This window comes from Oncorhynchus nerka, linkage group LG8 (assembly GCF_034236695.1).
Source record: "Oncorhynchus nerka isolate Pitt River linkage group LG8, Oner_Uvic_2.0, whole genome shotgun sequence".
NCBI classification, from domain to species: Eukaryota; Metazoa; Chordata; class Actinopteri; order Salmoniformes; family Salmonidae; genus Oncorhynchus; species Oncorhynchus nerka.
The window spans coordinates 14,554,968-14,570,665 of record NC_088403.1 but is presented as its reverse complement, the minus strand read 5'-3'; the positions used below and the strand labels follow the sequence as shown (position 1 = coordinate 14,570,665).

Sequence of the window (15,698 nt, the reverse complement as noted above, 5' to 3'; positions counted from 1 at the left end):
ACAATGAGCGCCGCGGTCAGCGAGACTCCATTGAACTTTCTGCTTTGATTTGTTCATTTATGAGAATGTTTGCAGTTGTGTTCTACTCAGAAAGTCTGATTTTGCTGTTTTTCTTTTCTTGTTTATGAACGTATGTAGATGATAATCTGAGGAACCATGGTGGTTCACTTCTGTATCAGGACAATTGTGTTGCTTCCAGACACTGATCTTGGGTCAGTTTTGTTTTTCCCTCACTATTCATAAGGTAAGGATTCGGGGAGGGAAAGCAGATCCTAGATCTGTACCTAGGAGAAACTGTTTTTTTTTCTTAGTTTTGTCTCCTGAACTGCTCGTTGCCTGGAATGTGAGTCTGCGGTCGCCTCTATAGTGAAGGAAGTCTTTCAAAAAGCCACTTATGGGTCATCATCTTCGGGATACATTTCCTGCAGCACTGAGTTTACATGTCATTTACATTTTGGTGGTTTAAGGACAGAGCAACTTACAGTCATTTCACAGAAGATCAGTGTAGCGTCAATGTAGAGGTAGGCCTACAGTACCAGTCAAAAGTTTGGAAACACCTTCTCATTCCAGGGTTTTTCTTTATTTCAAAAAATAGTGAAGACATCAAAACTATGAAATAACACATATGGAATAATGTCGTAACCCCAAAAAGTGTTAAACAAATCTAAATATATTTTATATTTGAGATTCTTCAAAGTAGCCACCTTTTGCCTTGATGACAGCTTTGCACACTCTTGGCACACATTTTAAAATGTCAGACTTGATTTGCCCTAACTAAAAATGTATCAACCCCTACAAAAATGTCTGGGGAGAAACTGGTCAAGTTACGATCCTACAACTGTAAATGCCATCTCTGTCCATGGCAGTTAATGTCACCTTGGATATGGTTGCTCAGGGCAACTGCTACCATGAGTTTCTCTGCATCACGAGCTTATAGCATGTGTGGTCACATGGAGGCTGTTGTTTGTCTATGGTGTGTGTGTCTGTACTGTTGAGGTTATTAATACTAGAGGAAGTGTTGAAGCTGTTGACAGACAGTCTGCAGTCTTGGCGAGAGGAGAGCCGGGGCTTTACTCTTTACCTCATTAACCCTATAGCGTTTAATTAGCCTGTGCATCAGAGCAGCACTGCTATCAGGGAGCCGCAACTCGCAGGTGTGCTGTCCAAACAACTCCCAGTCACTCTGGTTTTTATCAGGGAAAGCAGAGAGGGAGAGGAGGAGAGGGAGAGGAGGAGAGGGGGAGGAGAAGAGGGAGAGGAGGAGACGGAGAGGAGGAGAGGGAGAGGAGGAGAGGGGGGGGAGAAGAGGAGGAGGAGAAGAGGGAGAGGAGAAGATGGAGAGGAGGAGGAGAAGAGGGGGAGGAGAAGAGGGAGGAGAGGGGGAGGAGAAGAGGGGGAGGAGAAGAGGGAGAGGAGAAGAGGGGGAGGAGAAGAGGGGGAGGAGAAGTGGGAGAAGGGGAGGAGGAGAAGAGGGAGAATGGAAGGAGGAGAAGTGGAGGAGAAGAGGAGGAGGAGAGGGGGAGGAGAAGAGGAGGGGGAGGGAAGAGGGAGAAGGGAAGGAGGAGAAGGGGAGGAGAAGAGGAGAAGGGGAGGAGAAGAGGGAGAAGAGGAGGAGGAGAGGGGGAGGAGAAGAGGAGGGGGAGGAGAAGAGGGAGAAGGGAAGGAGGAGAAGGGGAGGAAAAGAGGAGGGGGAGGAGAAGAGGGAGAAGAGGAGGAGGAGAGGGGGAGGAGAAGAGGGAGAAGGGAAGGAGGAGAAGGGGAGGAGAAGAGGAGGGGGAGGAGAAGAGGGAGAAGAGGAGGAGGAGGGGGGAGGAGAAGAGGGAGAAGGGAAGGAGGAGAAGGGGAGGAGAAGAGGAGGGGAGGAGAAGAGGGAGAAGAGAAGGAGGAGAGGGGGAGGAGAAGAGAAGAGGGGGAGGAGAAGAGGGAGAAGAGGAGGAGGAGAAGAGAAGAGAAGAGGAGGGAGAAGAGGAGGAGGAGAGGGGGAGGAGAAGAGAAGAGGGAGAAGAGGAGGAGGAGAGGGGGAGGAGAAGAGAAGAGGGGGAAGCAGCAGTGTTGAACATGCATTTTCATCCTTTGACTCTCTTTCGCTCACACACATACTCCCCAAGTACCCTGCGACTTGTGGTGAGGCGTTTCCTGAACTGAAGTGGGCAGACGTGGAGACTGGAGACACGTGCTTTGATGGTCGGCAGTAGCCACAGCAGAGGCTGCCACTACTGCAGCAGAGGAAAGGGAAACCAGCGAGACAAGAGAGACAGGGAGAGAGAAGAGAGAAGAGAGAGGAGGGAGAAACAGATGAGGCAGAGAGACAGAGAGAGAGAAGAGAGAGGAGGGAGAAACAGATGAGCCAGAGAGTAAGAGAGAGAGAAGAGAGAGGAGGGAGAAACAGATGAGGCAGAGGGAGAGGAAGGATAGAATTGCAGGCTGAATGCTAAAATGAACAGAGCGGAGAGATTGAGTTCTGGCTCCATTCTCTGGTGTGAGGAGAGGAGAGAGGGAGAGAAGCAAAGGCTCTGCTGAGCTGGTAATTAACAGGAGCGCAGAGAGGGAGAGAGGAATGAAATGCTCCCCTCTGCTCTTAATAGAGAAAGATAAAGAGAGGGAGAAGCAGAGAGAGAGAAGCAGAGAGAGAGAAGCAGAGAGAGAGAAGCAGAGAGAGAAGCAGAGAGAGTAGAATAGAGCGGAGGAGAGAGAGAGATTGCGTGAGAAAGAGAGAGATGTAAAATCGCATTCATCCACACCCCTCACCGCTTCTTGCTGTTTTGAGGTGGAGGAGAGAGAGAGAAGAGGAGGAGGAGGAGGAGGTAAAGCAGTGTCTGTTTTTTGTGTTGGTGTGTGTCTGTGGCACCAGTTATTAGCTGTGTGACCATGGGAATGCAATGTCTGGAGGATGCCTCTGGACTCTGCTGTGTGTGAGGGGGGAGTTTTTCATCCAGGCGTCTGCAACATGCTCTCCATCCCTCCATCCCTCACTCCCTCCATCTGGATGAAGCCTGGACCCTCGAGGAGCGCTGGACACGGGGCCACCTAAGCCCCTCCCCACAGATAGAGGCGTCTTCACCTCTCTCGCCACCTTCTTCTCCTCTCCCCTCCTCCGGCTCACCAGCCACCACTGCCAGAATGTGACCAGGAACAGAGCCAAACAGGTGGACCAGCACAGACCCACTGACGAACAGAGAGAGAGTGAACGAGAGCAAGGAGGTGAAGATGAAGAGAGGCGCCGAGTTCTCCGTGTACCAGGGTGGAAGCCCCCCTCGCCGACCCCCCCAACCCCTCCCAGACAACCTGAACCTCCGCAAGCAGCGCTCCCTGACCAACCTGACCCTGCTGAGCGAGGGCGAGCAGCGGGTGTACTCCTTCGAGCTGGATGACCCGCCCACGCCTTCCAAATCCTCTTCATCCTTGTCATCATCCCCAGCGCGAGGGGGCAGCCCCAGGAAGGAGCCAGCCAGGGATGGCATGGGTGCGAGGGGCACCAGGGCGCGCTCCCTGTCCCTCTCCCTGACCAAAGTTCTCTCCCAGTCGGAGCACTCCCTCATCCCTGTGCCATGGAGGTGCACGGCGGTCGGGCGGGCATCGCTGGGCGGGCAACAGCAACCGCCTTGGGAGACGCTACGTGGGCAGCTGGGGAAGCCCAGGGAGGAGGGTACGGATGAAGAGGGCAGCAGTGGGCGTTCGGACGATGAGGTGGCGTCAGCGGCGGGCACCAGGGTCGGGGACCAGGGTGGCAGGGAGAGGGGGTACTGGGCGGAGGAGGAGGCGGAGGGGGGCGCCCGAGAGGGCACGGCTCAGCTGGACAAGGAGGTGATCCTCACCATGCTAGGTGACCTGGAGCAGGTGCTGCACACACACCCACATTGTAAGTCTCACACACACACACACACACGCACACACACACAACACACACACACACACACTTAGTCACTCACCCTTAGTCACACACTCTGTAAACCACACACACGCTGTGAGTCACACACACAGCTACAACGTAGGCATCACACACCATAGCCAGGGGCGTACACAGGTCTCCATCTGTACGGTTGTATGTACAGCTGGATGTGGAGCTGCTGTTCTGGTAGTGCTGCTACCAGAAAAAGGTAAAGGTAGTCATAGTTACTGTGTGGTAGTAGACTGAAGCTTGGGTAGTAATGTCAGGTAAAGGTAGTCATAGTTACTGTGTGGTAGTGGACTGAAGCTTGGGTAGTAGTGTCAGGTAAAGGTAGTCATAGTTACTGTGTGGTAGTAGACTGAAGCTTGGGTAGTAATGTCAGGTAAAGGTAGTCATAGTTACTGTGTGGTAGTGGACTGAAGCTTGGGTAGTAGTGTCAGGTAAAGGTAGTCATGGTTACTGTGTGGTAGTGGACTGAAGCTTGGGTAGTAGTGTCAGGTAAAGGTAGTCATAGTTACTGTGTGGTAGTGGACTGAAGCTTGGGTAGTAGTGTCAGGTAAAGGTAGTCATAGTTACTGTGTGGTAGTGGACTGAAGCTTGGGTAGTAGTATCAGGTAAAGGTAGTCATAGTTACTGTGTGGTAGTAGACTGAAGCTTGGGTAGTAGTGTCAGGTAAAGGTAGTCATAGTTACTGTGTGGTAGTAGACTGAAGCTTGGGTAGTAGTGTCAGGTAAAGGTAGTCATAGTTACTGTGTGGTAGTAGACTGAAGCTTGGGTAGTAGTGTCAGGTAAAGGTAGTCATAGTTACTGTGTGGTAGTGGACTGAAGCTTGGGTAGTAGTGTCAGGTAAAGGTAGTCATGGTTGCTGTGTGGTAGTGGACTGAAGCTTGGGTAGTAGTATCAGGTAAAGGTAGTCATGGTTGCTGTGTGGTAGTGGACTGAAGCTTGGGTAGTAGTATCAGGTAAAGGTAGTCATAGTTACTGTGTGGTAGTGGTTGTGTTATTAGTAGCGCTAACATAAATAATAATTTTAGTAATAGTAGAAACACTGGTAGTAATAGCAGTAACATAAACACTAATTGTGGTATTATTGTAGTAGTAATAGCAGTAACATACATACTCATTGTGGTATTATTGTAGTAGTAATAGCAGTAACATACATACTCATTGTGGTATTATTGTAGTAGTAATAGCAGTAACATAAACACTAATTGTGCTATCACTGTAGTAGTAAAAGTAGCAACATAAATACTCATTGTGGTGTCACTGTAGTAGTAATAGCAGCAACATAAATACTCATTGTTTTATTATTATAGTAGTAATACTAGCAACATAAATACTCATTGTTTTATTATTATAGTAGTAATAGTAGCAACATAAATACTCATTGTGGTGTCACTGTAGTAGTAATAGCAGTAACATAAATACTCATTGTGGTGTCACTGTAGTAGTAATAGCAGCAACATAAATACTCATTGTTTTATTATTATAGTAGTAATAGCAGTAACATAAATACTCATTGTGGTATTATTGTAGGAGTAATAGCAGTAACATAAATACTCATTGTGGTATTAATGTAGTAGTAATAGCAGTAACATACATACTCATTGTGGTATTAATGTAGTAGTAATAGCAGTAACATAAATACTCATTGTGGTATTAATGTAGTAGTAATAGCAGTAACATAAATACTCATTGTGGTATTAATGTAGTAGTAATAGCAGTAACATACATACTCATTGTGGTATTATTGTAGTAGTAATAGCAGTAACATAAATACTCATTGTGGTATTATTGTAGTAGTAATAGCAGTAACATACATACTCATTGTGGTATTATTGTAGTAGTAATAGCAGTAACATAAATACTCATTGTGTTATCACTGTAGTAGTAATAGCTCGTATTGCACTGAAAAAGCCCAGCCCCAAATTCTCCCGTTCTTGAAAAGGTACTAGTGCTGCTGCCAGCTGCAGCAAACGCACTCCCTCCCTGCCTGTGAATACAACAGTGACAGTGATCCATCCATACTATCCCTGTCTGTGTGATCTATCCAGATAGTTACAGTACCTCCTAAAGCCCATTCCCACACAAAGTTGTCAGTAAAAGTGCCCAGCCTGCCCAGCTGCAGTATAGTACAGTATGGCAACTCAGGGTTTTGCCTCAGGGAACAATGTATTGGATGTGGTTTAACAAGCAGCTCAGTGCTGTACTGCCTGTTAGGACAGAACTCAGCAGCACAGGTTTTAGCTGGGAGAAGTCATTACATTTACATTACATTTACATTTAAGTCATTTAGCAGACGCTCTTATCCAGAGCGACTTACAAATTGGTGCATTCACCTTATGACATCCTCGCCAAGTCATAACACTCTGGATCCAGTTTTTCCTTCCTCTCAGGCGTGTGGCTGCAGCAAGCTGCAGAGAGTTGACACATGCTATCTAACACAGAGAGGATTGTGGGTGACAATAGAAATGGGTTTGAATGATTTGAGTTGACATTTTCTGCACGAAGGCGTATTCAGAGTTTGGTGCATGCGAGGAAGTCTTGCCGAGCCCCTGGTGTGTTTTGTGAGACACGGTGTTAGCTGGACTCATTAGGATGTGTGGAGCAGGGATTGGTATTCACTCTCTCCAGGAGAGGTGCAGGCCTCGAGCTAAAGAGAACATGCATTATTGAAGAGAGGGAGAGTGATACCAGGCAGCTGCTGAACCTGTGGCCTGTGGTGGTGTTGGGTGTGTGTGTGCGCGCGTGCGTGCGTGTGTGTGTGTGCGTGCGTGCGTGTGTGTGCGTGCGTGCGTGCGTGTGTGTGCGCGTGCGTGCGTGTGTGTGTGTGTGTGTGTTTCCATAGTTGTGTGGGTCAACCTGTGGCTTGCGGTGTTGCCGCTGCATCGTAGCATGATTGTTGTGCTCAACAGGGACTTGAATAGCGATGCATCTGACTGAGGCTGAGATCACCTCCCCGGTACGACGTTGTGATGTGGTGTTGCAGCTATATTCCCCGTCATAAACAGTCTAGAATGAGGTTCACGGCTTTTGTTACTCAAACATTCATATCATTTAGATGCAAATAATGTCATTGATCTCTAGATTTCCAGTGAACACGGTGCGGGAGGAATCTAAGACCTCAACCTTTCCTCATAATCTCTTAACACCTATTTCCTTTTTTACAATGTGGTTTAATAACGGAATCAATAGTATACATTTGTTTTAACAGTTTTATTTGCGGCAAATACCAAATGATTAATGTTGACATATTAATGTTTACATACTTCACACTTATTTCAACGTCAATATTATTACCTTTCGCTCCCAAAATCTAATCTGACCGCCTGTGAGTATAAAATGAATGGTACATTTCACCTGTTGGTTGTGCCTATGGGGAGTGATGGTGTTGGTGGTGAGTGATAGTAGTGAGTGATGGTGGTGGTGGTTGTGAGTGATGGTGGTGGGTGGTGGTGAGTGATGGTGATGGTGGTGAGTGATGGTGGTGGGTGGTGGTGAGTGATGGTGATGGTTGTGAGCGATGGTAGTGAGTGATGGTGGTGGTGGTTGTGAGTGATGGTGGTGGGTGGTGGTGAGTGATGGTGGTGGTGGTGGTGAGTGATGGTGGTGGGTGGTGGTGAGTGATGGTGGTGGGTGGTGGTGGTGAGTGATGGTGGTGGGTGGTGGTGAGTGATGGGGGTAGTGGTGGTGAGTGATGGAGGTAGTGATGGTGTTTGGTGGTGGTGGTGAGTGATGGTGTTTGGTGGTGAGTGATGGTGATTGGTGGTGGTGGTGGTGAGTGATGGTGGGGAGTGGTGGTGAGGGATGGTGGTGAGTGATGATGGTGAGTGATGATGGTGAGTGATGGTAGTGAGTGATGGTTGTGAGTGATGGTCGTGAGTGATGGTCGTGAGTGATAATAGTGAGTGATGGTAGTGAGTGATGGTAGTGAGTGATAATAGTGGGTGATGGTGGTGAGTGATGGTAGTGAGTGATCATAGTGAGTGATGGTAGTGAGTGATGGTAGTGAGTGAAAATAGTGAGTGATGGTAGTGAGTGATGGTCGTGAGTGATAATAGTGAGTGATGGTAGTGAGTGATGGTAGTGAGTGATAATAGTGAGTGATGGTAGTGAGTGAAAATAGTGAGTGATGGTAGTGAGTGATGGTCATGAGTGATGGTAGTGAGTGATGGTCGTGAGTGATGGTCGTGAGTGATAATAGTGAGTGATAATAGTGAGTGATGGTAGTGAGTGATGGTAGTGAGTGATGGTCGTGAGTGATAATAGTGAGTGATGGTAGTGAGTGATGGTAGTGAGTGATGGCCGTGAGTGATGGTCGTGAGTGATAATAGTGAGTGATGGTAGTGAGTGATGGTCGTGAGTGATGGTAGTGAGTGATAATAGTGAGTGATAATAGTGAGTGATGGTAGTGAGTGATGGTAGTGAGTGATGGTTGTGAGTGATAATAGTGAGTGATGGTAGTGAGTGATACTAGTGAGTGATGGTAGTGAGTGATAATAGTGAGTGATGGTAGTGAGTGATGGTAGTGAGTGATAATAGTGAGTGATAATAGTGAGTGATGGTAGTGAGTGATGGTAGTGAGTGATAATAGTGAGTGATGGTGTAATAACAGAGCAGCATTCTGCTTTAGGTGAATGCTCCACTCCATTTGCACTCTATGAATCTCTCCCCGCGGCTAACTCACTGAGAGCGGGTTGCATCCTAAATAGCACCCTATTCCCTATTTAGTTCCCTATGTAGTGCACTACTTTTAACCAGGGCCCATAACCCACTATAGGGAATAGGGGGCCAGCTGGGATGCACACTGTGTCCAGCCCTGATCCCCCCAGGGCCAACCCTGTTAGTGTCCCTTAATAATTGGACTGTGATTGGATCTTTGTCGGCGAGGATAGGGTGAAGCGAGGAGACGAATAGAGAGAGGGGTGGAGGTAGGGGAAGGTTTTGAAGATTTATTGCAGTTTTGAGACTGTCTCTCAGACCAACTTGCCACACCCCACCCACACATACATGATATGAGCATTCCCCCTCACTTCTCTCTCTCTCTCTCTCTCTGCTCTCTCTCACACTTTCTGCTCTCTCTCTCTCTCTCTCTCTCTCTCTCTCTCTCTCTCTCTCGCTCTCTCTTTCTCTCTCTCTCTGCTCTCTCTCTCTCACACTTTCTGCTCTCTCTCTCTCTCTCTCTCTCTATCTCTCTCACTCTCTCTTTCTCACTCTCTCTCTTCTCTCTCTCTCTTTCTCTTTCGTCTCTGTCTTTCTCTTTCGTCTCTCTCTCTCTCTCGCTCTTTCTGCTCCCTCTCTCTCTGCTCTCTCTCTCTCGCTCTTTCTGCTCTCTCTCTCTCTCTCTCTCTCTCTCTCTCTCTCTCTCTCTCTCTCTCTCTCTCTCTTTCTTTCTCTTTCTGCTCTCTCTCTGCTCTCTCTCTCTCTGCTCTTTCTGCTCCCTCTCTCTCTGCTCTCTCTCTCTCTCTCGCTCTTTCTGCTCTCTGCTCTCTCTCTCTCTCTCTCTCTCTCTCTCTCTCTCTCTCTCTTTCTCTTTCTGCTCTCTCTCTCTCTCTCGCTCTTTCTGCTCCCTCTCTCTCTGCTCTCTCTCTCTCTCTGTCTCTCTCTCTCTCTCTGTCTCTGTCTCTCTCTCTCTCTCTCTCTCTCTCTCTCATTTCAGCTGACAGTGAGACACACAACAGTCAAATTAAAGGGGTCTAAAAGCCATTCAATGTCCTATTGTGTCCATTATACAAGGCTGTCCAGCTCTTTTGTGTTCCCTTTTAAGTCTGAAACCGTAGACGGCATAGGGAGGCATTGATTGGCCACCCCCGTGTCTCGGGGTTAACGGATGCTGCCTGGCCTTGGTCCCACCTCAGATCTTAACAGCCTCCCTGAAAGGACTGATTCTGAACCGGACTCGCGTCTATGGGGTCAGGGTAAAATAGTCCAAAATTGTGTGTGTGTACACATTTTACTGTACCTGTGAGTACCAGGTTTCCTCACAAGAATAGTAAATCAACAAAAATCAGAGAAGTGGGGACATTTTTCCAGTCCTCACTTGTAAAATGCTATTTTAGGCTCAGGGGTGAGGTTTAGGGTTAGGGTTCAAATTAGAGTTAGGTTTAGGTGCTATGATAAGGTTTAGGGTTCAGGTTAGGGTTATGTTTAGGGTTAGGGGTATAGTAAGACATAGCTATGTGTGAGTGTGTGTATAATAAGTAATTAGATGGGTGATTATATTTGTCCTGTTTCACACATGTACCAGTGTGTATTGATATGTATGGGGGAAATGGAAATGTGTTTTTTTGCCTATCCCAGCTCCCCCAGAGACACCCTCGGAGTGTGTGTGTGTGTGTGTGTGTGTGTGTGTGTGTGTGTGTGTGTGTGTGTGTGTGTGTGTGTGTGTGTGTGTGTGTGTGTGTGTGTGTGTGTGTGTGTGTGTGTGTGTGTGTGTGTGTGTGTGTGTGCGCGTGTGCGTAAGCTGTATCAGTCCTCTTGACAGAAGCAGTGATGCGTGAACACAGTTTAGAGGTGCCTCTCACCAGCTCTTCCAAAATCAGGTCAGCTTTGAAGGTTGCTGACAGAGTTTGATGGACTCTGTACTCGCTATGTTTGTACTTTATAACACAATGAAAGCATTCACTCTGCGTTGTATGTTGGGGTGATGCACCAGACAATAACTTAATATTCAACTTGTGTGGAGTATATTCGTTCTCTAAATGTTAAGCGCCGGTTGACTGTTTAGTGAATAAAAACTATAGTTCAACACAAAGGAACATGACAAGTCATTTTAAGAACCCACACACATTCACCACATTCACCACAGTGTTAGAGTGGTTACAGCATTCCAATGTGAAGTAGAAAAAGCATGAAAACTTTATCAGCAGCGCTGACACATTCTGTTGTTCCCTCATTAGACGCGTGTGCCGACTCATTCTGCAACGCTCCTTTGAGGTGACGGGTTCTTTTTTTGTTGTGCCTTGAAACTGGAAACTGCTGTGACTGGCGTCCATTTTGGGTCTCCCACAACTCATGTTAATTACCAGCCCATGGTGTCCGCTGACAGAGGCGATGATGGCTGGAGCATAGCCAGGCCTAATTGGACTAGGCAGGCAGATATGCGGGGCCTTGCCCTTGGACTATTGCACTGTAGTGTCTTCCTACAGCTGGTGTGTCTACGACTGTGTTTGTGGGAAGACACTGCCACGGGTAAAATCCAAATGGCACCCTTTTCCCTGCACACTGCATTACTTTTGAACATGGCCTATAGGGCTCTGGTTAAAACTAATGCACTATGTAGGGAATAGGGTGCCATTTGGAACGCAAACTACAAGCACTGTAGCACTCTACTGCTTATTAGTAGCTCCCCTTTAGAATGGGCTTAATGTATTGCAATATAATGCAGTAGAATGGACTTTAGGTACTGCAATACAATGAGTTTAATGTACTGCAGTAGAATGTGTTTAATACTGCAGTAGAATGTGTTTAATGTACTGCAGTAGAATGGGTTTAATATACTGCAGTAGAATGTGTTTAATACACTGCAGTAGAATGTGTTTAATGTACTGCAGTAGAATGTGTTTAATGTACTGCAGTAGAATGGGTTTAATATACTGCAGTAGAATGGGTTTAATATACTGCAGTAGAATGGGTTTAATATACTTCAGTAGAAGGGGTTTAATATACTGCAATAGAATGTGTTTAATGTACTGCAATAGAATGTGTTTAATACACTGCAGTAGAAGGGGTTTAATATACTGCAGTAGAATGGGTTTAATATACTTCAGTAGAATGGGTTTAATATACTGCAGTAGAATGTGTTTAATACACTGCAGTAGAATGGGCTCAATGTACTGCAACAGGCACTTCACTGTGAATTAGTCTTATATATAACTATTGTAAGTATATAAACCACGAAGTTGTTACAGTCGGAGCTGACCTGGAATCAGGGGAAAGGTCCTGGACTGAGATGAAATGCATTTCGATGGGACTGACTAAGATTGAAAGACTATCTGAGATTTAGCTGTTGAGGCAAAATATATGTTGTAGCTTACAGATGGAGAATGCAGTGTCATGGCAGCAGGCTTCTATGTTCGTGTTGAAAATGGCAGGACTGCAGAAATGTCCTTTTTCCACTAAAAACATGTTTCGTTGACAATTCCACCCTGACAGCTGAGACGGGTTCAAACTGTCGGCACAGCATCTTGGAATGCGTACCCATGCTACCCGTCAGAGCACGTTGTCATGGTGATGTTGGTGATGCTGATGTATGACGCGTCTTGAGGAAACAGAATGTTACAGGAGCCCACATCTGGTGTAACATGAAGTTGCCCCTAGACGCTGATGTTTGGTCAGTTTTGCTTTTTCTCCCACTAATTGTTAAGGTTAGAATCGGGACAGAGGAAGCTGATCCTAGATCTGTACTTAAGGGAAACTTTACCACAGAGCCCAACATCTCTCATAAACCCCTTCTCTGTGCATTACAGGGGAAGACCCCGAGACGAGACGCATGCGGACAGTGAAGAACATTGCTGACCTACGGCAGAACCTGGAGGAGACCATGTCCAGTCTGCGGGGGACGCAGATCAGTCACAGGTGAGCAGGGGGCTCGGGAACGTCCACTGTGGGGCTCAGGGTTGGGGTCAATTCCATTTAAATTCAAGACAATTCAGGAAGTACACTGACATTCCAATTATTTGTAATGCTTTCAATTTGCAAAAATTTGAATTGGAATTGGATTTGGTTTACTTTCTGAATTGACTGGAATTGAAATAGTTGACCTCGTACAATTACAGGTTTTTCATTCTCTGCAGTTCCCCAATCTAAAGTTGATATGATTATAATTATATCAGATCCTCAACTAAAACACTGGTCAGTTATTATTTAGGATTCCTGATGTTTTCAGGGTTTTAAACTGTCTGGCATTCTATTTTCAGATTAAACATTCTGATTGGATCAGAATATAAAGGACAGATACCGTATTTCAGAAGTCTCAAAGCTCTTTACGATTTTCCCCCAATTACCCTATCTTGATATTTCCTAGATATTCTAATCAAGTACTTACACGCTACTGGCACACTTTGATGGTGTTTGATGGGGACAGAAATCCACAACCTATCATGTCTGGTCCGTCACAACAGCAGCCTGTTGGCATTAAAGGAATGTCTTGGCTGATCTCCGGCGAGTCATAACAATGATCATGGGTTTTTGTCATGGCTCTGGGCTGTACTCTTCTCTTCTCCAGTGGATTATTCTGATATTTCTGACCCATTTGTGGGGAAAATGGTGACAAGGCGGCGGAACAGCCGTGACAGATGGCAGCGTGTGTTCCCTCACCGCCACCAGAAAGGAGCGCGGCGCTACTGATCAATAAAGCACCATTGTTTCTCTAGCACATTGACTCTCTAGCACATTGACTCTCTAGCACATTGACTCTCTAGCACATTGACTCTCTAGCACATTGACTCTCTAGCACATTGACTCTCTAGCACATTGTTTCTCTAGCACATTGACTCTCTAGCACATTGACTCTCTAGCACATTGACTCTCTAGCACATTGACTCTCTAGCACATTGACTCTCTAGCACATTGACTCTCTAGCACATTGTTTCTCTAGCACATTGACTCTCTAGCACATTGACTCTCTAGCACATTGACTCTCTAGCACATTGTTTCTCTAGCACATTGACTCTCTAGCACATTGACTCTCTAGCACATTGACTCTCTAGCACATTGACTCTCTAGCACATTGTTTCTCTAGCACATTGACTCTCTAGCACATTGACTCTCTAGCACATTGACTCTCTAGCACATTGACTCTCTAGCATATTGACTCTCTAGCATATTGACTCTAGCACATTGACTCTCTAGCACATTGACTCTCTAGCACATTGACTCCAGTTAGACCCCCAGGGGACACTGCTGTTATTCCATTGAGACACTTAGAGATGTAATGAGGAGAGGACACCCAGCATGGAACATGAAGGATTATCAAACCCTCAACATCAGCCATGTAGAAACCTCCCTGTCTGCCCGTCTGTCTGTCCGCCTTTTTGTCTGCCTGCCTGTCTGTCTGCCTGCCCACCTGTCTGCCTGCCTGCCTGTCTGCCCGCCTATCGGCCTGTCTGCCCGTCTGCCCGCCTGTCGGCCTGTCTGCCCGCCTGTCGGTCTGTCTGCCCGCTTTTCTGTCTGCCTGCCCGCCTGCCTGTCTGCCCGCCTGTCGGCCTGTCTGCCCATCTGTCAGTCTGTCTGCTACAGTATATATATGAGTGTAAATAGAGTGAGGGTATGAGACAGGAATTCCAATGGGGCTCGTAACTAGAGAATGGGCAAGTCATTAAAAGGTCTTTCACACACAGAAATTGGCGTGAAGAGGTAATCAGGGCGAAGGTTTTTCACCTCCATTGTAATGAATCACTGCTGCATGAAGACCCGGCCCACAGTGTGTGATCGTTATTTATATGAGGGATTTCTTTTTGCTTTTCTGACTGGAGCTTCATTTCCATGCGTACTTCATGGCCATCTGGTCCAGCTGATAGGGAGGCTGTGTTTGTCACCAATCTGATGTAAAGGACCTCTCTGCATGGTGGTTTCTCTGTTATAACCTGTGTAAAGGACCTCTCTGTGTGGTGGTTTCTCTGTTATAACCCATTTAAAGGATCTCTCTGTGTGGTGGTTTCTCTGTTATAACCTGTGTAAAGGACCTCTCTGTGTGGTAGTTTCTCTGTTATAACCTGTGTAAAGGACCTCTCTGTGTGGTAGTTTCTCTGTTATAACCCATTTAAAGGACCTCTCTGTGTGGTAGTTTCTCTGTTATAACCTGTGTAAAGGACCTCTCTGTGTGGTAGTTTCTCTGTTATAACCCATTTAAAGGACCTCTCTGTGTGGTAGTTTCTCTGTGTGGAAATGTAAAGGACCTCTCTGTGTGGTAGTTTCTCTGTTATAACCCATTTAAAGGACCTCTCTGTGTGGTGGTTTCTCTGTTATAACCCATTTAAAGGACCTCTCTGTGTGGTAGTTTCTCTGTTATAACCTGTGTAAAGGACCTCTCTGTGTGGTGGTTTCTCTGTTATAACCTGTGTAAAGGACCTCTCTGTGTGGTGGTTTCTCTGTTATAACCTGTGTAAAGGACCTCTCTGTGTGGTAGTTTCTCTGTTATAACCCATTTAAAGGACCTCTCTGTGTGGTGGTTTCTCTGTTATAACCTGTGTAAAGGACCTCTCTGTGTGGTGGTTTCTCTGTTATAACCCATTTAAAGGACCTCTCTGTGTGGTGGTTTCTCTGTTATAACCTGTGTAAAGGACCTCTCTGTGTGGTGGTTTCTCTGTTATAACCCATTTAAAGGACCTCTCTGTGTGGTGGTTTCTCTGTTATAACCCCTGTAAAGGACCTCTCTGTGTGGTAGTTTCTCTGTATAACCCATGTAAAGGACTTCTCTGTGTGGTAGTTTCTCTGTTATAACCCATTTAAAGGACCTCTCTGTGTGGTAGTTTCTCTGTTATAACCCATTTAAAACCTCTCTGTGTGGAGTTTCTCTGTTATCTCTGTGTTATAACCCATTTGGTAGTTTCTCTGTTATAACCCATTTAAAGGACCTCTCTGTGTGGTAGTTTCTCTGTTATAACCCATTTAAAGGAGCTCTCTGTGTGGTAGTTTCTCTGTTATAACCCATTTAAAGGACCTCTCTGTGTGGTAGTTTCTCTGTTATAACCCATTTAATGGACCTCTCTGTGTGGTAGTTTCTCTGTTATAACCCATGTAAAGGACCTCTCTGTGTGGTAGTTTCTCTGTTATAACCCATGTAAAGGAGCTCTCTGTGCGGTGGTTT

The 15,698-nt window shown here is 46.3% G+C and overlaps 1 protein-coding gene across 1 annotated transcript in view; it reads left to right on the top strand.

The window, feature by feature from the left end:
• The window catches only part of nav3 (neuron navigator 3), a 292,679-nt gene that overhangs the window by 184,525 nt on the left and 92,456 nt on the right, over window positions 1-15,698 (top strand). The window contains 1 exon segment of the mRNA XM_065021393.1: window positions 12,358-12,466. Within this exon segment, the coding sequence (XP_064877465.1) occupies window positions 12,358-12,466 (109 nt within the window).